This window comes from Orbicella franksi, chromosome 6, assembly GCF_964199315.1.
Source record: "Orbicella franksi chromosome 6, jaOrbFran1.1, whole genome shotgun sequence".
Taxonomy (NCBI): domain Eukaryota; kingdom Metazoa; phylum Cnidaria; class Anthozoa; order Scleractinia; family Merulinidae; genus Orbicella; species Orbicella franksi.
The window spans coordinates 29,166,554-29,189,061 of NC_138150.1; the positions used below are offsets into that span (position 1 = coordinate 29,166,554).

At 37.0% G+C, this 22,508-nt stretch overlaps 1 protein-coding gene across 1 annotated transcript in view; it reads right to left on the reverse strand.

The window, feature by feature from the left end:
* The window catches only part of LOC145490835 (sorting nexin-14-like), a 22,903-nt gene continuing 395 nt past the window's right edge, over positions 1-22,508 (reverse strand). The window contains exons 2-40 of the mRNA XM_081469933.1: positions 21,437-21,505; positions 21,009-21,060; positions 20,330-20,412; positions 19,514-19,541; positions 18,925-18,975; positions 18,318-18,361; positions 18,084-18,171; positions 17,841-17,925; positions 17,243-17,405; positions 17,004-17,079; positions 16,808-16,852; positions 16,526-16,609; positions 15,905-16,019; positions 15,407-15,474; positions 15,210-15,297; positions 15,027-15,084; positions 14,334-14,400; positions 13,838-13,899; positions 13,011-13,096; positions 12,198-12,247; positions 11,700-11,813; positions 11,130-11,175; positions 9,361-9,382; positions 8,211-8,260; positions 7,158-7,273; positions 6,756-6,867; positions 6,027-6,067; positions 5,668-5,747; positions 5,146-5,176; positions 4,946-4,977; positions 4,674-4,702; positions 3,904-3,960; positions 3,383-3,476; positions 3,208-3,278; positions 2,685-2,715; positions 2,507-2,571; positions 1,965-2,056; positions 1,455-1,511; positions 1-1,076 (exon numbers count right to left, since the gene is read on the reverse strand). Coding sequence (XP_081326059.1) covers positions 1,035-1,076; positions 1,455-1,511; positions 1,965-2,056; positions 2,507-2,571; positions 2,685-2,715; positions 3,208-3,278; positions 3,383-3,476; positions 3,904-3,960; positions 4,674-4,702; positions 4,946-4,977; positions 5,146-5,176; positions 5,668-5,747; positions 6,027-6,067; positions 6,756-6,867; positions 7,158-7,273; positions 8,211-8,260; positions 9,361-9,382; positions 11,130-11,175; positions 11,700-11,813; positions 12,198-12,247; positions 13,011-13,096; positions 13,838-13,899; positions 14,334-14,400; positions 15,027-15,084; positions 15,210-15,297; positions 15,407-15,474; positions 15,905-16,019; positions 16,526-16,609; positions 16,808-16,852; positions 17,004-17,079; positions 17,243-17,405; positions 17,841-17,925; positions 18,084-18,171; positions 18,318-18,361; positions 18,925-18,975; positions 19,514-19,541; positions 20,330-20,412; positions 21,009-21,060; positions 21,437-21,505 — 2,644 coding nt within the window. The 3' untranslated portion in view covers positions 1-1,034. The remainder of the gene's footprint in view (positions 1,077-1,454; positions 1,512-1,964; positions 2,057-2,506; positions 2,572-2,684; positions 2,716-3,207; positions 3,279-3,382; positions 3,477-3,903; positions 3,961-4,673; positions 4,703-4,945; positions 4,978-5,145; positions 5,177-5,667; positions 5,748-6,026; positions 6,068-6,755; positions 6,868-7,157; positions 7,274-8,210; positions 8,261-9,360; positions 9,383-11,129; positions 11,176-11,699; positions 11,814-12,197; positions 12,248-13,010; positions 13,097-13,837; positions 13,900-14,333; positions 14,401-15,026; positions 15,085-15,209; positions 15,298-15,406; positions 15,475-15,904; positions 16,020-16,525; positions 16,610-16,807; positions 16,853-17,003; positions 17,080-17,242; positions 17,406-17,840; positions 17,926-18,083; positions 18,172-18,317; positions 18,362-18,924; positions 18,976-19,513; positions 19,542-20,329; positions 20,413-21,008; positions 21,061-21,436; positions 21,506-22,508) is intronic.

Below are 22,508 nucleotides of genomic sequence, written 5' to 3' on the forward strand. Positions count from 1 at the left end.
AACTTGAATTATTGAGAAAAGCATTTGATAACTACATCTTTTGTGTATTCATAATGGCATCTCTCCATATGGGGATATTGGCAGAACCCACAATGGACCTGCTCGCATTGTTTCCAGGTTTCATAGTTTCTAAGCTGGTAGAGTAACACCCTGTTATTACAGAGGTCCTGTTGTAGCCTTGAATGTTTTCGTCCGGCAGCGCATTGCTAATACAGTAATTGATTAACAAATAAATTATAACGAACATTTAGTTCACTTCAAGATGAAAAAAAATAAGAAAAAAAAAAAAAACGCTAAGAAACCTCGAGCTCATAATCTAATTGTTTGAGAATGTGCTGTTAATCAAGATGACGCAAGAAAAATAAAACAGACAAAGTATTAGTTACTTTTATGTTTGAATGCACACTAAACAGACAGCAAGGTTTCTATAAATCATTTTATTTCACAATTTTTTTTGATATAAAATATAAATTACAACCATTTGATTTATATGTGACGTTTTGGTTTGTTTATACACAGTACTTTCGCAACCACATGTACACTAGACTTCAATAACATTTTTAAAATGTTTCACAAATTTGTTTTCTCGTGCCAATTAAGCACTTAGGCCTTGTTTATTCTATCGCACACTTTTCCAACAGTTTCGTTGGCTGGCAAAAAATGTAGCATCTTCGATGAACACTTCGCTCCACTCGCCGCTTAGGCCCCGTTCACACTAGCCGAAGGAATTTTAAAACGCAACAATAACCGGTCATGTTAGATTTGTGGTCGAGGAAAACTCGGGCTGGAAAATATCATGACTATCGTAACGTTATCGTTTTCGAAAAGCTTTATTTCTAAAATGTTTTCCGTCTACACTAAAGCGCTAAGCCGACGTTTTCAAATTCCTCCGGTTTGAAGAGCGTTTTCGCAAAGTTCCGTTTTCGTGACGGTTTAGTGTGGACGGATGGCCTAACCGGAGAAATAAAGCTGCGTTTTCAAATTCCTCCCGAGTAGCGCGGACGGGGCGTTGGACCAGTCTTCACCTCAACCATTCAGCAGCGACTCGGGAGTTCGTCCGCTGGGAATAACTTGCTCTGAGGACAACAATATTAAAGATATCAATGTTATTGATAACTGTTTGCTGTTAAAAACAGGACCTATCGGATCAGCAAGATTATTTCAGTAGCAAGAGAACCGATTGCAAGATTGCTCTTGCAATTTAAGTCTTAAGTTATCAATAACTTGATGATTTTGTCTTTTTCGTTGTTTAGGCTGCCCCTCATTTCTCAATTCTCAGCAAGTAACTATAAATTTTGGCATCTCTATAAATTCTGATATCTCTTTATAGTGAATCAAGGGAATGAAGTCTGCCAAAAAAAGAGATCGTTTTCGTCGTTTCACATTTCAGTCACACCCAAACAACCATTTTAGTAGTTCAAGTTCTTCGGAAATAAAAATAACATTATACGTACCTCTTTTAGTTCGGGAAAGATCTCTCCGATCACACAATCCAGAAGAACATAGGTCAGCTGTGAGAGATAAAAAACGCGCGACTCCATCATAAGTTCAGGGATTAAAACATAATTCTCTTTGCTTCTGGTCATACTTTTTTAAAATTTCTCCTTCAATGAATTTGGTTTTTAATTAAAATAGTCCTGATCAAATTCTTCATTCCTGTGACCTGCTATGAATTTTGGTCATAAAAATGTCAAGAGAGGTTCGTCATTAACCAAACAACCACAATGTTATTCAATTTTGCGCACATCAAGAATCTTGATTAACGAACTGGATAAAACAGAAGAAAAGAAAAATTGCTGATTCTATGAAAGACTGAAATAACTGGCTTTGATGATTTACGACTTTCTGGCAACACTACGTAAAATCATTTTCCTCAAGTTATCAGCCAAAGTCTTTTTTATGACCTCCGTAATTTCGTGTTAACCTGATAAACAGAAGGTAGGAGCTCCAATCAAGATATCTACCTGTTTATTCAACCTGGGTTGTTGTAGCAGCTCAAATAGTAACGTGATACCGGACTTATGTCTTTCGGTGCCTATCACTCGTACAGCCATGTCTGAAACACAAAGCATTATCACAACATACGTTTGACTGAGTACGTGATAGTAAAATGTACCACAATAAAATACAGCAAAAGAACAAATACATTTGTGGACACATTCCCGGGTTAATTAATGACATCTGTCCATTTGCCTAAGCTCTGAAACCAAGTAGTAAGAGGTTGAGTAGAGATCTGGAATGCCAACATAATTACAAGGGTAAAAGTTTGAGAGATTTCCCCAACTGAACTTCCGTTCAAGTAGCTTACAGTAGACGGGAAGGATATGGCGGCATTCTTACATTCTTAACGGGTTGGACGACAGCTTCCAAGAAAAAGGCTTTCCTATCTAACTCTTGTTTTTAACATGCTAACTAGTAGACTGTACCAAACTAGTATTTGGGCGGAGTTTAGGCCGCGGTAGACTTGTACTTTGTATAAAAAGCTACGCAAATGTAACTACCAAACCTGGAATGAAATCCAGCATTTCTTTCAGAGTCTGTTCGCGTCTTTCTAACTTCTGTGTATCGGTTCTGTACAACAAGAGAAAAACAAGCAAAAAATCGTAAAATCAGAAAAACAGAAAAACAGAACGATGTATAAAAGTGCCAGCAAACTACAAATAAAGAAAGGCGGAAAGTATTACCTCGGGGGATCTTGATCAAAGAAGATTGCATCTATAAATAGAGAAAACAAACAAAAAAGGCATCAGGTTTAACTAGGATACCGTAAAATCCCACGTTAAAGCCCCCCTGGTTATAAGTCCACCTGGATATAAGCCCTTCTATTTGCTAACAAAGATATTATTTCGGATATAAGCCCCCCCGGATACAAGCCCCCCCCCCCGATACAAGCCCATCTAATGTATAAGTGCGTTCCTTTTGCGTTTTATAAATGTATTATAAATGTAATGGTATGTTAGCTTTCATTCGTTTCTTAGATACGATTTATCTCGTCGTTCCGAAACATTTTCTCTTTATTTCGCTTATATGCCTCCCGGATATACCCTACCCCCCGGGTATATACCCACCCAAAACCCCTTATGAACTTATATAAGCCCAGGGCTTTACGACATAGGACATGGGTTAAGAACCATAACGAACCTTGGAGTACGCGACAAATGAATGCACTTTCAAAATGCATCCAGCCGGTCAATTCGGGAGACTTACCTCTTAGTAAGTGAATGATCATAACCAAGCGATGTTCGTTTGTTAATAGATCCAATTTACCGGCTAAATATCTAAAACACAAAAGCACATGTCTTTATAACCGGGATGAACTTAACCTGGTATTTTTACGAAGGAAACTCATTAAGGGGCGGGAGAATAGGTGACCGTAACATACCTGTCGGCGTACACATCAAGGGTCTGTTGAAAGGCGACTTTTCCACAAACTAGCAAGCTGTATAACCACGCTGGAACACTAAACAGCCGCTGAGCTAGGAAAATTGAGAGCCAGAAAAAATTATGACGACAGCACTCCAACGTACATTTACATCAGCTACCATGTCTTCTGCTAAAGTGATACAATTATCTACAAAATAAGTCTAAGGCACAATTTAGCCACTGTAGAAACCAGAAGAAATCTGGGTCGAGTCTCGTCTCGCATTCTCTTTTGGAATCGTTTGTCTTCTTCTTCGTTTGTCTTCTTCTTCAGTTTGACTTCTCCTCTTTTGTCTTGTCATCAGCAACGGTTCCACAAGCCACTGCGAGGTGAGACTCGGCCCAGATTTCTTCTCCTTCATAAAGTTGCGAGTGACGCTATGGAGTGACTGGAAACGGTCACAAATTTTAACATGACGTCCATAACACTGGCACAGGCGACAGGTACTTGAGTTAAGTAACAAAACGTACAACACTACTAACCAAGGTAGAGGATGTAATCAGTAACACCGGTGACTTGTAGCGGCGGCTTGCCTGTCGCTGAGTATCAGAAAGAACGACATGTTAAGTCGATATCAGTGAGGATACGAACCAATGTTAAGTCGATATCACTGGGAATAATCATGCGTGATTTCGTCGAGTAATGCTGATGAATGAAACAACAAAACTACAATGTTTAGAGAGGAAGCCACATCAGCCTTAGCTGGTTTTCATGCAGGTCCTCTATCCTGGTCGAATTGGAATTTGAAGATGTTGGTTTTTGTGGAGGTAGGAAAACCGGAGAACTTGGAGAAAAACCCTCGGAGCAAGTCGAGAACTAAGAACAAACTCAACCCAAATATGGCAACGGGCCGGAATCAAACCCGGGCCACACATTGGTGCGAGTCAAGCATTCTCACCACTGCACCATCCCTGCTCCCCAAAATTATGGTTTGAAAAAGTGGATGAGCTTAAAATAAGTACAAGAAACTCGTTGAGGTACAAGGAGGACGACAACGACGACCAATCTATTTATTTATTTTTTTAGTCTTGCGCGGAGCGATAGCCTCTTTAATAATCAACAAGTAAATAAAAAAAATAGATATTAGCACTACTGTACTAATTAGGGACATTATAAATTAGGAAAAAAGTGTTAATAGAACAGAAAACTTGTTAAAAATCCCAACTTGTTAGAAGCTGACCATTTCGTCATTTACAATACGTGGACGATTTTGGAAATTTTGACTCGAATTACCATACAAAAATTGACCTACCTTCCGCTTTTAAGCGCATTGAATTACTCCTAAGAACAAATGAAAAAAATTAAATAGGCAACCAAATTCTGCCACACTAGGGGTTATGCGTGGAAAGCGAAATTGCGGGGTAAAACAAACTTATTTAACGGAGGGAGGTGGGGGGGGGGGGGGGAGGGGGATACTACGACAGTTATCCACAAAATTATTTTTACAATTTCAGTAATGTTTATAAGTTATGTAGCGCCACTAGTGTAGAACTTTCAGTCTCTGAAATTACAAACAAAACTTACAAGGTTTTTCTTCTTCCTGGAAATAGTCCCTCCTAAGTGAAATAAAATAGATCATATACATTTCCCGCATTAGTAACACTCGACAAGAGCCTCTTAACTATGAGAAATCATTAATACATGTAGCGTTTTGCGTGAAGGCTACAACATAGGCAGCAAGGAAAGAAAAGAAATCAGGAGTGAATAAGAAACTGAATGGGTACCTCGCTTCGTTTTGACTGATCTAGAAGGCCTCTGCAAAACCATACAAACAAACACAAACAAAACAAACATAAGTCCCTATTTACCACAGCTCCTTTATAAAACGATCAGGAGAAGTAGTAAAAAACCTCATTTTAATGGACCAATTTCGATATATTAAAATTTAGCTTAAAGCAATAGACCTCAGCACAAGACTCTGGGAAATAAACCCCACAAACTCTGTAGTTATTCCACAGAGCCTCGCATTGAGGTCTATTGTTTTAGGATGAGTTTTAGTATATCGAAATTGGGCTATTGGGATATCATTTACATTGTCGAGCGCGCAGTGAGAAAATAGGAATCATCAAAAATACAATTAACGAAATGTTTCAAAGCAACAGCAACGCGTGTGTTCTTTACTTATACTAATATGCTTGCATCAATAGTTCAAAGAAACCGCGCTGTTACCAAATATAAGTCATTTTATTATTGTTACATTTTGTATTTGAACATTACTGATTTAATATATGCAAATATTTACGTACTTTGGTAGTGGTTTTCGTTTTGTTGGTTCCACGGTAGAAGATAAAAACGCTTGCAGAAAAGGATCAAGGTTCTGGCCTTTCTGTGAAGCAAGATCGTAAAATGCCACTAAGAATTCTACTTAAACGCCAAATAATCTACTGAAGGGTAGCTTTCATTTACTCATAAACTAAACACTGAACTTACAAGGTCAAGCAAAATAACAATAAAAACAACAACTGAAGCTTTTAAAGTTATTATTCAGTTACCGTATACGTTTGTGAGGACAAATGCTTCTGTATAGCGGAGTTTATTGGATTATCTATTCACGCTACCCGGAAAACGTTTCAGAGTTCAGCATTATAATGATGTTTCTCCTTACCTCCTTCTTGAGTATCGTTGTCATGGACTTGAACTTTTTTCCTGTGTACCCAACAGTAAACGACAGATTAGAAAAAGCTTTAGGATAAACGAGACACGATATAAAGTGGTTTTCATTTGAGTGTCTAATTAACAATTAGACCCGTAGCCCTTGAGGGCTACGGGTCAATAGCCCATGAGGCGAAGCCGAATGGGCTATTGAACCGTGGCCCTTGAGGGCGAAGAGTCTAATTGTTTTAGTATCACCCAACTAGTCGGACAGAAAAGACAATAATAAAGTTAGCAAATGCAAGTTGAAGAAATATTTATCTGGGAATAAAACGAAAGAAAGCGTCACGCTCGATTGCGCCAATTTCGCTACTCGAGGACTATTACTAATAGACCTCTAGTAGCGTAGCCAATTAAAATGCAGGATTTGCATTCGTCCACTAGTTGAGTGATACTAAAAGTGAATGGTTTTCCATTGCTACACTACACGATTGGCTCGAAGATCTCGCGCCAATTTTTCATCCAATCAGTAGCAAAACCAACACCAATCGTGACTTGTTCGCACGCGTTTTCCCGCGCTTCGCGTCAGCTACATGAAATCATTTCGAGTTTGATTGGTTCACTGTATTGCCTGTGTCCTTTGTGATTGGCTGGAGTGATTACTTTGGTTTTGGTTTTACGACATTCAAATGAAAACCGCTCTAGGTATGTAAGGTAAATGAATAATATCAACCAGTCTCACCCGCTTTGTCGCCCATTTTGTCAGGACCAAACATGTTGCTGAATTCTTTATCAGGAGAAAGGAAGTTGAACAACAGGGCACTTCCTTTGAGCAGGGGATTAGAACACAAATACTGAAAACACAAAAACATTGCAAAATTTAGCGAAATGTATCGTGACTTAAGCCGTCTTTGAATCTTCTCCGCCAATTTACAAATTAATGTTCACACAAGTTATTCATCCTCAGATGGCTTTCGCGCTTTCTTCCGTAATCTTGGTTTAGAGTGACCAAGGAATAAGAAAGCAAACTAAAATATAAAAGCTCTCGAGCCGATTTTTTTTTATCTCCATCTGAATTTTTAAAGAACCGGCACCTGATCGCAAGTTATCCTAATAGACTTTCAAGTTAGTCAGGCTAATTCACCTTTAAATATTTCTCAAACTGAACCCGACAAGCTTCGAAGTAAGCAGCTGTACTCTTTTGTGAGATAGTTTTTGAGGAATTACGTTTGGATGGCAGAAGGGAGTCATCAATGGCACCTATAAACAAAACAAACAAACAAACAACAACACTCGTAGGTTATTAGCTGTGAAATGATGGACCTCATGGTTTTCAGCACGTTTGATTCGGGATCAAGCGGCCTGGGTTCTAGCCCAAGTCACTTAATTTATCATTCAATGCAGTTTTCTCTTCCGTTTCATTGGCGGAGAGCCCACCACGTGACCTGCAAATAACTGCCTACAAATAATGGTCTGCTCATGCATAGTACCGTCTGAATGTGTTTTGCTGCAAATAATATTCTACTCATGCGTTATTGTACCCACGCGCCTGTGTGAAGAATGGCAGATTGCTCACCCGTGCTGTCAGAGAGTGATTAAAATAAGAACAAAAACTCGGTGATCGCATGATAAAAACAATTATTGAACTCGGTAATGGCAATATTTCGTGACTTGTCAGTGTCTCGCAGATCAATTATTAGCCTCAACCTCCGGCTTCGTCAAATAAATGATCTGCGAGTATCTGACAAATTAGGAAATTTTGCTCAACCTCACCATTACTTGTTAATTATGAACGATCTTTTAGGGCTGCCTATCAAAATTGCAGGAGTAACCTGTGATGGCCTAGCATCCCATCCAGGGATGGGGTGGAGGGGGGGGGGGGGAGGGGGGGAGTAAGAGCAATACTCCTGGCCGCATCATGGTTTTCTCCTTCACAGAGACTCAAGGGAGGTATTTCGCGTGGGGAGAATCAGCTGAGCGAAGCAATTGCTGACATAAAAAACGCCTAATTCTTTCGACTTTGCGCCTGCTTTCACCTCGCATGGTGGAATTCTACAGCGGACACTGGAACCTCTTGGGCTGCGGAGGAGAGAGAGCCTTCATGCTACAAGAACCGGCATAAAAACTTTGGTTCGAGCACAGACCGGACCATGGTCTCCAGGAGGAAACAGATAAATACTATGAATGTTAAACCTACCATGAAATTCTTTAAGCTTGCTCTGGAGAACAAAGAACTCGTTATACCTCCTGAAAATCGAAGAGAATAACAGTAAGGTACAACTGAACTATTAGGGAAAAAATAACCTTGTTTTTAAGTAATTTTGTTTTCATTACTGCACACAGTACTATGTTCCTTTGTTAAAATAGGTCAGTTTGTTTTCGTTAATTTTGCGAGAACGTTAGCCGACGCTAGTTACGAAAGTTCAGTCTCACGCTCTCGTTTCACTGCCCTGAAGATAGTAAACGATAGTTGAAGAAAACTGTTGTTCAGACTTATCCCCAAATTGTCGTCCACCGTCGCCCTCCGCGAGACCAGGCATTGAGATCGTCGAAAATGAAACAAACGGAAAGTTTAATATCTCGATTCAGTTTCCTTCACAAATCATACCACACTGTAAAATGTTTTAGATGAAAATTTTAATCGGCCTATTCTACAACCTTTTCCGCAAATTCTACAGCAGCAGAATATACCTTTGTCACTTGTTTAGTTCTGTAATTTGAGATTGCAGAACGATGAATCAGTTTGAAAGAAAAACACCAGTTTTCGCGTGCAATCTAATCTACTTCCTATCTTCCACCAGTTTTCGCGTCTAATCTAGATCTACTTTCTATCTTCCAAAAATTCGAACAAATTATGGCAAATTTAATATTCGATTTAATGGACCTAAATTATGGAATGAACTCGATGAAAGATTCAAGTGTTGTACTTCTAATCAATTTAATAAAGAACTAACTTCGCATTCATTAGTCTCTATTAATCCTTACTGATATTTTGATGGTTTATATCTATTTATTTTGTTTTGTTTTGTATATTTACTCTTGTACCAAGTTTATGATATTTATGTGTACCAATGTATTTGTTGCGCCTCTTTCCTGACTCTCACATTTTTAATTATTATAATTACGGTCACCCAACTAGTTTAGCTTTTTAGTTATTTTGGGTGTCCCACTACTGTATGTACTGTACTGTTTATTTATTTATTTATTTATAATTATAATCTTGTAAATTCATTTAGTTGTTAACTGTAGTAGAATAATAAACTAATAATGAGCCCAAAAATTACCGACAAACTAAAGGAAAAAAACAAATTTTGAAATATTGTTGAAATCTATGCGGAGAAACCTACCTGGCAACATCCCATCTTGTAGCTGTGAGAAAAAATAGAAACTATTTCACCTTTGAAATTCTTATTAAAATACACGCTAGGAGAGGAAAGCACGAAAACAACAGACAAGCATCGGCGAGAGTAAAGAATAGGGCCCGGCTTGAATGCCGCACTTTTCACTTTTAGGCCCCGTTCTCACTAAGCCGGAGGAATTGGAAAACGCTGGCTGTGCGTTTTAGTGTGGACAGAAAACATTTTGAAAACGAAGCTTTTCAAAAACGATGACGTCACGATAATCGTGATATTTCCCAGCCCGAGTTTTAATCAAACACAAATCCAAAATGACCGGTGATTGCTGCGTTTCAAATTTCTCTGGCGTAGTGAGGACGGAAAACATTTGATGCGTCTTCAGAGTGAAACCTCCGTTTTCAAATTCCTCCGCCCTAAATGACCGTCAAGTTAATGGCGAGCTTAATTCAGCAAGGACGTACTTCCTTTTCCTACTCTTGGAAGGTTAAGTGAAGACTGCCGGGTTTTCAACAGCGCATAAGCAAAAGCATAAGCCACCATACGCAGGCGCAGTAAAACATGCTGATAATTAGCACCTTTTGTTGGAACAATTTCTTTACAAAAGGTGTTACTTAACAGCACCTCACTGCACCTGCTCGCTTGCTAGTGAAAACCAAAAACAATTCTTCTCATCATGTTCTCATCAAAACTTTTTTGGATTGCTGCATGATACAAATTTTGGGCCTTGACCGACTTTCTTGTCGCCGCTGCCGCTCGACTGATCGCCCTTCGGACATTTACTTTTTTTTTTCTTAAATAATTCTCAATCCGGAAAAAAATTCTCATCAGTTTGTTTAAATATTGTTGCACGACAAAGGAAGGAGTGGAAAACATTTAACGCTTTTGTACTCGAGAAGATCCGATATATACGGCAACATGAAAACAACGGCATTTCCAAACGTTGAAGCTGAAAAGGTCCTTGGCTTCGTTAAGATCAAGAGTAGACCACGACAAAATCAAAATCAATGAGCTAATTATCTTAGAGTAAAACACTCTTTACCCTATTGAAATTGCCGCTTTCTGGGGACAAACAAAAACCACCATTCAAGATGCCGATTTTGGTTTGTTCTGATGCAAATTAGCTGATTGTAAAAAAGTCCGAAATTTACAAGCGCGCGTTGTCTTGGCTTTTAAAACAGCACGTTGACAACAGACCGGGTGAGAGCTTTGTTACCAAAATGATGAATACGAAGAAATACGCGACAGACTCGAAACCTTAAAGTATCAATTGGCATATCTGGCGAACAGTCTGTCGCAAAGTGAATCACGGCTCCAAGATTCCCTTGAACGAGCTGACATAACTCAGCAAGGAGCAAAAAGCTTAACAGAAAAGTTCGGAAGAATAGCAAGAGATTTGGACGAGGCAGAAGAAGGCTTGAAGAACGTATACAAACAGTTACTGACAGAGAACACAACGGATAAGAAAGAATGCCTTGAAGAGCGAGATCAAGCATTTAAATCAGGGCAAGATGAGAGACAAGGTATTCGCGTTGGCAGCGAAGTGGAGTGAATAACGAAACGCGAATCAAACGTGAATCAACTTGACCTTGGTTAGTTGTGATAAGCTTGTGGTATGGCGTATGAGATCTCTTCTGTTACCAGGAACAACGAACATGAATCCCAAAGCAATAAAATGTAGAATATCGGTTCAAGACGGCAACGATTTCAGTGGCAACGCACCAAAGGAAAACTCAAAGTAACAGAAATCTCGGCGAACATACCTTCAGTGACATCGGCTCTTTCAACTGATATGATGAACATGCATTTCTGTAAAGAAAAGGAACAAATGAGAAAGGTATCGAGAAACTATTTTACAAGTCGATTCCCTGTATGGAACATTAAGTTTGAAAACCTGTCTTATACTTGGGAACTACGAACAAGAATTTAGAACACACTAAGAACAAACAAAGCATTTTAAATTGCTGTACTGCATAGAAATTTCATACTTTACTGTAGAGGCGAGCTTGTTATTTTGCTATTTGAAACTAACATGGTGTTAGTAAGTAAATGCTAGTGTTTGTAAATAAATCAACCGAAACTCGATGAAATTTGTTGGTAGAGACCACAGAATATATGCCTGACGTTTCACTTGCCTGCCAAAAGTGCGTAAGGCGATGTCGAGGAAATAAACTGAACATTACAACTCAAGTTTCCTACTCGCACAAAAAAAGAAACATTGTGCACAAATATCTGTGAGTTTTCGCGTCGAGTGAACGACCAGAAGCTACAAGACTTTTGTTCAAGCATTTAGAAAAGTGCAAATAAGCAACTTGGGCGAAATTAACAATCACCTGTCTAGTTTCCATGATCACGTGTGGTATCGTCACTTTCCACCTGCTGAGATCACGTGATTCTTCTTCTTCCGCCTCCTCTGTTTCTTCATTATCATTTTCCAGCCCAAAATCCTTAAAATCCCAAAAAAATAGCAATAACTTTTCCTTTTATATTGTAAAAAAGCAACAAACACAGCATAAGACGAGGCCATTTCCGAGTTCCCTTGTGTCTTTGTTTCGAAACGAGTCTCCGTGCAAAACCTTTCATATGAAAACGAGTTTGATTTGTATGAAAATGAACGGCGGAACACATTTTCATATGAAAGACTCGTTTTGACACAGAGGCACAAGGTAACTCGGAAATGGCCTATTGTCGGTGACACTGGGCACTAGCTAAGCGCGCACAAGGATGCTGGGACCGCTAGACCGAGTCCCCCGCGTAGATGGACAACAGTACGGCGTGCCAAACGATCCCAAACTTCCTTACGCGACCATGTTCGTGAGGTGCTGTATTACCGGAGGTGTATCCGGGATATCAAACGGGTCCTCTTCGAACGGTGAATCGTCTGTGGTATAAAATAAATCAAAAGACGTTACTTAGGCTTCACTCCGCTGGCAACATACAGTAATTGCAAGTGCAGAAAAAGCCAAAGCAGTGTGTAAGTTCAATTCAGTTTGTACGAACAGAAAGTAGACTTGAAGAAAAGTTGTTCAAAGGATATTCTACCAACTGAAAAAAAAAAAAAAAATCAGAAGAGGCAGACACTGGTTATTATTTGTTCACATGTATTTGAAATGACGCATGCGCTACTCTCTACACTCTACAACTCTTGCACTCCCGGCTGATTACTCAGAATCCATCTTAAAGTCTCGTTTAATCTTTACTTTTCACACAGTTATTTAATACGGTCGTAGTTTTAGTGTTTTAATGTATTTGTTCCCTCCCGACTGACTAGTCATGCTATTTACGGGTGACTTATAAAAACCTATTTTATTTTTACACGTATCAACAAAGATTACAGATCAAAGATTAAAGAAATGTCAGTCATCTTCCGCCCTCAACTCAATCCCTGCCGGCCGAGAGACGCCTGAAGTCTGAGCGTTATAATTCCGTCCAATGACGTCACTTCCTGTTTCTAATGTGGAAAGTAATTTCTGATTGGCTTTCAGCTTGTGCAGGCGTCCCTCGCTCGGGGACTAGGCTGAGGTCGGGAGATGAATGACATTACAGGCTATAAACCATAATCATCCGGACGCAAATTCTGCCTATCAACCTAACCCTCCACACTTCAGTTTTCAGCGCCATGAATAGCACTGAGCTCCTCCTACCTTTGCTTGGATTCATCACTTTATCTTTCAATTTTCCTGCTAGCCTTGAAAACTCCGCCAGAGGATCAAATTTTTTCTTTGAAACCCTACAAAAAATAGATAGTTATAACACAAGGCACGCGGCATGGTTGGGTAGTTTATGATGCTTTATACCATGCCATAGAAAGTACAACCAATCAGAATGTAGGAAAGCCGTCGAACCGTTGTATATTCGACGGTATTACATCCAAACTTCCCATCGTGCGCCACGCGTATGCCCGATTGATTGTGTTGCCCACTACATTTTCTGTAGCATTATGGTATATGGCCTTAACGCTCGTCTGTATACCGACAAAATACTAGTGACTCGTGGGATATTCAATGGTATACCACTTTAAAACGTTGCATAACTAGTTATGTATTATAAAAATCTATAGGTCCCTGGTTCAGTTCTTCAATCTTGCCAAAATTTAGATGTATTCTAGAGCTGTAGTCCTGAGTTCAACTCGATCGCGCTTCATTTGTAAATGACCGTCAGACCAATTGGTAAATCTCTCTCCAGCTGGGATGCTCTAACTGACTTATCATATTTGCTTGTTTATTTAGTGTTTCCAATAAGTACAAGAGTGCGTCCCTAACAGGCAAAGCTAAATTCACCGACATTATAAGTAATTTAATTAGGTTTACTTTTATATAACTTTAAGTTGATTTTTCAAAAAGTCGCCCGTTTCCAAGCGGACCTTTGACACGAGGCTGAACTTTGTGATATAGTGGCCAAAAAACAGTAATTTTATTCCTTCATTAAGCCCTAATCATGATAAAATAAAGCGTTTGAGAAAGCAATTTACCTTGACGTTGGTTTGTACAATGGCTTGGCTGGTAAACGACTTCCACACAACAAAGAGAAATACTGCAAGATAGAAAAAAACGTTTTGTTTTACCACAGTGGTTCAGTGTTTGTAAGGGGTCTCTATCTTCTTTCTCACGGGTTACTGTTCTTGGTCCCTTCCGTAATGTTATAATGAGATGTAGTTTCGCGACTCGTACGAACCGTACGCATTAAAAAAAATTCGTTGCAGAGCCTCCTTTCCGTGGAATTGATCGTTGGTTACGTGAAATAACACTCCCTTTTATTTTATTGTTAAGTATCACATAGATGTAAACCTCTGGAACTAATCGTATACCTATGAATGGTAAAGCGCATTTTACGGCTCATACAACTTGCACGAATCGTTCAACTTGATTATCAACTTTACCGACTTGAACAAATATTTTAATAAACATGGCTGTAACTCACAACATCCAATGTGCGTGAAGTCTTTGAAACAAGATAACAATACTTACATCATCACTCTGGTAAAAGAGAGGAAGAAATGTTGTCTCCAGTAGATTGTACGCATATTCACAGGCTCTGAAATATACATCGATTGATTATTACATGTACACAAACTTGAATACAAATTTCTACTGACATTTAAGCAAGGGCAACACGCTTATCTGTCCAGATGCCGAACAATGCACTTAACATGATTCTTGTTCGGCTTGCATAATACAAAAAAACGCATCTTTACCCAAAGCAGATTCATCCAAACTACATGGATACCCTTGAACCAAACACACTATGATTTCCAGCCACAGCCGTGAGGTTTACTTTTTTAAATAAGTTTCGTAATTATTTTCCCCGAGTTAGAAAATGTTGTTGAATGTTGAAAAAGTAAGGAAGTAACTTTATTTTCGTGTCAAATGCATCTAGCGCGATAGGCGCTAATTGGGAACACGTTATAGAATACAAATTATTAATTACTAAAATAACAACAAACTTACACTAGCTACTAGATAGTTAATAAGAATTCTAATCGAATACTTTAACATACTAAGAATTGCTAATAAGACGTACACTAGCTACTAGATAGTTACTAAAAAAACTAATAAAATACCAGTTCAATGTTTATAGTGGTCAAAGACCTTAGCTACACCATTCAGCTAGTTCTCAGGCATGCCACTTAAACTGAAGGAAGCAAAGGAGATCACACTTACTTAGAAAGCAAAGTTGCCATTTTTAATCTTTCTGTTTTATCCATGGGACCAATAATACCTACAACAAAACGGGAAATAATTAAGTTTTTCTTTTAAGAAAATAATACATGATTCTAAAACTGAAGGTTTGTTAATATCGTTTGTTGATAAGATTTTATTTTACCATGAAAAAAAAATACTTACATGCTTGTAGTCCTTCTACTATTTCTGGGTCAAAATTTATTCTGTCTACAGCGCCAGTATCAAAATAAGAACTGAAGATTTCTTTAACCTGCATGTCAAGAAAGCGTAAAACCAGCAAATATAAGGAAACACAAATTAAAATGTTATATTATAGCACAGTAAAAATAATTTATCAACTACCCTCGCACAAATCTCACCTCACTAATGAGAAATTCTTTTTCCTCGTTTGTTTCTTCGGAGGCAAAAATGCGCTTGTTGAAATCCTCTTAGAAGTTAACAACACAACAACATATTAGTTCACAGCAAATTATTTGGACAGTGATTAAAATAAGAGTGTTACAATTTACAGTGTCGCCTTGAAGTATTTACCCTTGAAGTATTTAGTGGCGCTTAGTTTCACAGAAGCGCACTTTAAACATTATTCCAGTTAACATCTAGTCAACAAAAACAGTAAAATGATGATGGATCACAATTTCTTTGCAACATTTTGTATCCTTAGTGGGTTTCCAAACTTGTTAGCTAATTAAATTTAATCACCGCACGTGCAATTTAGTAAATTTAGCCTGGGTTCTGATTGAACAAGAAGTGGAAAACTAAGTTCAAAGAGATCTCAAAATGATCATACCACATATGTACGGCAAAAATCTTACAAGCATATCAAGTGCAAGCTATACTGTGCGTGTGTAGTAACATACCGACGGTGAGGCAGAACTGGAGAATATTTAAAGCTCCCTCGCTTTTCATAAACTGCATGAATGGAAACAGGGCAGACTGGGTGTGAAGAATGTCTGCTATGGACAGATGAAGAGCCTAGAAAAAAAAACACAACATCAATGGTTATTATTATCAAAATGCAAAATTAAGGACGTTCGCGCAAAAATTTTCCAACATTGATTTTTTTCTGAGACTTTTACCACGGTGACTGTAATATCATGAGTTAGTTACGTCAGAAATGTAAAAACAAAAATGGACGGTCAAGGACTTCGTTTTGCAGAGAACATGCCCGGAAAAACACCCTAAATCTGAAAAAATCGGGCTTCGTAAGCCAATAAGGCCACAGTGTCTGTAAGCCCAAAAATAGTGCAATTAGATCTTTGAAGTGAAATGTTCTCTGCCAAATATTGTTTAAGTGGACCTATTAAGTGAATTTAGTCAACTGGTGAGGTTCCTTAAAGAACAAGTTCGCATTTAGCACCCATAGTTTCACGGGCCTTGCAGCCGCAAGATAGCAGGATTCGATGTCCGGTGGACAGAAATCTTGAAAATTTTTAACTTCTCAGATTGATGCAATTACTGTTAACAGATAAATAACTTACCGAGTTTATTAGTGGAGCTCTCGGTTTTCCGAACTTAGCAAGTAAAGGGACTTTAGGACTTGAAGGTTCTGTAGAGGCAACCATCTGTGAAAAGAGTTTGATCACATATAAGTGGGATGAAGATTTGCCCTTACAAGAAAATGGCAAATTTATCTTTGATTTGTACACTGTATAAAAGTTATACTTCTCAAAACATACGTGTACATCTACGACAGTATTTTATCATATTTAAAAATGTGTACAAAGCAAACAAGTGAAAAGAAAAGATTTTAAAATACTTACTGGTTCTTTGTCCAACAGTAGGAGAAGTATGTTATTAACAAAATCCTTTCCAAAACAAAATACAAAAATAAATCAAGTACATATCAAACGTCATATTATCAACAGTTTATGGTCATTTAGGAATATAATATAAAATTTTTATTTATGAAATTACGTGTAAGATCTAATCAGTCATATGCATATATGTTAAACTTACAGGATCTGACAGTTTGTCCACTGCCGTTAGAAACACTGCACTGGCCATTAATTCTCGCAGCAAGGATAACAGGCTCCTAAAATTGACACAAGCCAGTTTAAGCAAAATATTCACTTGTCATGATTAAAAAGAAGACAGTATGGACTATTAAGAATTGAATTTTTGAAAAATACTACAGGTGTGACAAAACTTGCAATATTTCAAGCTACAAGCAAGCTGCAGGTACGTGCTGCACTTACCTACATTGCAGAGATTCTGGAGGTAATATAAAAGGAATAATGGATTCTGAGAGCTTCCGAAGGTAATGAAGCTCCATTTGTCGGTTCTGCATGGCACAATGCATCCTAGGTCCAAAGCGATCTAGTATTGCTGTCTGAGTGTTGGTAGCCTGTGACAATTTGACTGGAAAACAACACTCTGTATCATCATAGGTCTGCAGTTCATGCAGAGAGCTTTTAACTAGCTCTTTGCATGCATTGCAGGCGTATGATGATAGAAAATTATTACAGACACATTGCTTTTAAACATTCTCATTTAAGTTGGTGTTTTGAAAATTCTTGTCTTCACGTTTTCAGGGTATTCCAAAATTGTTTACCAAAACAAGGAAAAAATAATATTAAATAAACATATAATATTTATACTTTCATTATGCTAATTAATGTTATTTCATTTCTTCATAAATATATCAGTTTCAGAGACAAACACCCAAAAGTCAATAATTTTGTTACAACTATAAAAACATTTTTTTCTCATCATCAAACACAGTGTCTGCAACTAACATCTCCAGTAGGCAATTGATGTTAATACTATTTTACACTGTCACACACTGATATATACCTTTCTCTTTAATACTAAGGTACATCTCTAAATGCTTCAAGCCTTCTTTTGCAACATTTTCTGTAATCAAAGTTGGAATATCAACCTGAAAAGCAAGGCAAAATGGTGGATTTAAAATAATCTCTTATTTGATGGTTTAACATACATTGTACACACAGACATTTTGCACATTACTTGCGCATGACTGTAAATTCTACGCAACTTGAACATCCATCAAATAAGACTTTTATTAATAGCGCTAACCTTCTGTATTCTTTTTAATAACACTGCTGCCATATATCTGATGCTTGTACGGATTTCATCAACACATATTTCACTGCAGCTCAACTCTCTGCAATGTGGAACATAACAAAGTGCATTAAGGATTTAATAGGAAGGGTTCAAAATTCACTGGAAAGAAAGGACAACATCTGAGAGATTATATATCAACAAGTACATATCAAGTAATATCATGATTTAGCACAAATTAGTCATTACCTGTACCAGCTGTAGACATAGTTTTGAAGAAGAAGACCTAGAAACTAAAATATTGAGAAAACAAATACTAGATGTTAGATTACTGGAGTTACATCTCTAAAAGAAAAATCCATAGCAAATTTCACAAAAAGATCACTGAGTACAATTCAAATCTCACCAGAATTTTAAAGGATACACTGTACATGATTGAATACATGTACAGTATTTAGAAAATAAGCCCTAAGAAAATATGTGTGCTGATTGGTTTAAAATCATGTTTGTATTAAAGAATTAGATTATGAGCTTGAGATTTCTATTGCATGATAGTTGACGAGGGTGCAGCCCGAGTCAACTATCATGTATAGAAATCGAGAGCGAATAATCTAACTGTTTTAGTATAAATCTACCAGTTGTTCAAAACTTTATCTAAATCCTCTTCACAGTCACTTCAAAAAAAAAAAAAATACACACAATAGATTATTTGTTCTTGATTTCTATGAGTGATAGTTCACTCAGGCTGCACCCTCATCAACTATATAGCGCAATAGAAATCTCAAGCTCATAATCTAATTGTTAATTAAAATGGAAACACTCGGCAAATTTTCAAAGAACTTAATAATTAACACACCTCTTGTAAAGCTGCATCTACTGATTCAGGAATAAGAAGATCTTCCCATGGCTAAAATATGAAAACAAATTCTGTCAGAGAAAGATTAAATATGGACCAAGATAACTTTTCATAATTAAGGGAGTACTATCAGAGAAGCTGGCAGGATGACAAGAGGAGAAGGGATTTCAAGTTGCTTTACTTCCACTGTGACTATTACCAAGTAGAAAGTAATACAGTTAACAGACTAATAAATATGTAAATGACTACTGACAGTGTTTCTAGTGAACTGGAGGAAATCCTGCAGGGCTCAACTTTCAGGAAAAAACCTTGGGGCGAGCTGGTCCCTGATTTTTCAGACTTAGTTACCAGCAAAAGTATTTCAATCAGTGAAAAACCAGTGAAAAAAATTTGGTCGCATTGGTGACCCATTATTTTTGTTATTAAAAGATTAAAAACTCAAATTAAAAAATCAATTAAAATAAAGAAAAAACAAACAAACAAACAAACAAAAAAAAGTGCACTCAAATGTAAGTTAAAAATGGTCATAAGGTATCTGAAAATTCACATGCATGAAAGAACAAATTAGACAATCTTTTGCTTAGCTCACCTTTAGTTCAGCCCTTGAAATTTCTGGTCTTTGAAATGCAAAAATGACAAGTTAGACATTCTTAATTATCAAGTTTATTTTATACTTGTACATTAAACAGTAAAATTAATAGTTAAACTTTAATTTATATTATTTTATATAATGAAGCTTATATTTATTGTTAAAATAAAATTACATGTATTTCATTAATCAGATCATAAATCAAGAGTGACATGATTAAATAATAAATTGGCTCGCTACATATTTGCTAACAAATAAAAAATTACTAACACAGGTTTAGGAAACACAAAGTTCTTCCTTTTTGTCTTCGAAATTATTATTAATTACCTTTTAGATAATGACCACAACAAACTGATAACAAGAAAAAACACTTGACAAAAATATCCTTAAGTTTCATCTCTCAGTAAAAATCACCTCTAGTTAGTAGCTAAGCTAGCATTCTATCATGAATGCTGTTCTGACTGATTGGCTACCCTACTCATTATCTATTCAGTTGTAGATAGTGAGTAGCCTAGCAATGTGCGGTTGCTAACAAAATGACAGCCACTTCTTTGCATTTTTTGAAGTGTCTGTGAAGAGGATTTAGATAAAGTTTTGATTGACTAGTAGATTTACACTAAAAATACTATTCACTATCAGTTTCTATGCGTAATGGGTGATTCTGGGTTACAACCTTACATACAGTGTAATGCAAAAGAAACCTCTCTTTGAAAGCTCATAATCTAATTAATACCATTGAGTTGACTATGGGCTGGATGTTAGTCACTCAGCCAAATTTATTACCAGCAAGACATTAAAAATTCTTCCAATCTTTACCTATGACGTTGGCATTTACTGTTACCACAAATTGAGCATTGCTTGGATGCAGATGATTGCTGCTCTTCATTTTCCTCATAATTCTATTAAAAATAGCATTTGAGATCAAAATATAAATTTATGCAAAATACATTATAATAAGAAAGGAAGTAACCATTGACAAGAAATTTTTAAACAGCACATAAAATGTTGTTTGCACAAATAACCTGATCAGTAAACCATACTTGTTTTTCAGTTGTACTCATTCATGAATTGACAAACAATTCCATCTGATCATACTTCGATTATGTACAGAACTGCATTGTAATGTGAATGATTACACGTGTGCAGCACTTCTTTGAGAGCACAGCTCTTTAATGTTTTTGCTCTTTGACATACAGCTCCTGCTCATCGGATAGTACGTGCTTAATTGAGTAAATATGTTTAGTATAATATTAAAACTTACACTACAATTTTGATATTAATAAGTACATCCAAAGTCCTTAATCCAATCCTCACCTGTGCATGCATCCACATCGATGTACATTTTAAGTCACTCTTACATGACTTTGTATATCGGTCAAATAGGTGGAGATACAAGAGGTACGTATGACATGTACTCCAGACAAGGTGTTAACATTACTTTGAAACATGTTTAAAAAATAATTATGAAAAGCAATGTTCAGAATATGCTATATACCTTTTTACGTTGACCCCAGTGCAATAATAGACTTGGTAATACTGGACAATAACTGAAACAGCAAGTGTAAAGTACATGCAAAATACATGTATTTACTGAAATACAAATTAGGATTTAGAGAATCACAATGAAAACCCAGCCTCCAGACACCCAGTTTTTAATACTTTACTTGAACAAAAAGGCTCACTCAGTCTGTTTCTTATTAGAGATTCTCATTTATTTTTAAAATTATTAATGCGACAATGTCATGGTCATTTTCAGAAATCCCAATTCAAACACCACTGCTCAGAAACTTATTACTGTACATGTACCTTGTAAGATATTGAACAGTGACATGTAACTTATGAAATGGAAACAAAAGTTATTAAAAACTTCTACTAATTAATGTAAAATAAATGAATCAGCACAACACTGTCATGTTTATTTACCTGAAAATGAGAAACCCTACTGCAATTCCAAATGCGAGAACCCATATTCCAATAAGTAATGGAGGACAACTACAGATAAGAGAAAGAAAGAACAGTGGTTATCAATTAAGGGGCTACAAATTCCATTCTCCACCAAGAAAGGCATGACAGATCATAATGATGACAATGACAATATGAGCATATCAGTCATGATGACGATGATCAATAAGAAATTCAATAACTTTAACCAGTCTGAAATTACATACGTACAGAAATTCCAAGTTCCTTGTTATTCGTCTGTAGTAGTTCAGTCATACTTCTCTTATCCACAATTATATTAACTAAAAGCCTAATAGTTCTACTGATAGTCACCAGTTTTTATATTTTTATATTATATTTTGCTCTTTTACAGTGAAATCTGTATTAAGTTGACACCCTTGGGACACTCACTAGTGTCCGCTTAATACAGGGTGTCTGCTCAAAACAGGTTTTAATACATTGTGCAATAATAGTTAATTATTAACCCTTTTGTAAAACAGTGTAAGATCAAAGACTGCTCATAGCACAAGTGTCCAGGCAGTCAATGCATCAATCTAGAATAATCTACTAGTTACAGTAGCTTTAAAATGATATCGCTGAACAATGAGGAGTCTGAGTGGAGCTTTTAGAAGTAAAACGCCCTTGAAGTGTCAGCTTATATTTGCAAGTTTCTTGCAACAAAATGGCTTAATATTGATGTCCGCATCCGCTTAACAAAGCTGAATGTAGGTTTATTTTACAGTAACTGCGAGAAGAAAATTTTGGGACTCAAGCAGGTGTCCACTTAATAGGGGGTGTCCCCTTTATAATATGAGGTCTGCTCAATACAGGTTTCACTATAATTTATTCCATCTACTAAAAGCTCTACTGTATTTAGCAGGTTGTTCCCGACAGTTCGACAGCTAATAATTTGATCTCAGCTACATTACATGCTAAACTCTGAGGTCCCAATATTATATCAGAGAACAGCTGTTTTAAATCTATCTTTTTTGCACAGAGCCTCCCCTCTCATGCCCTCGTTCCCCCTCCCCAACGTTTAGCACATTAATTTACT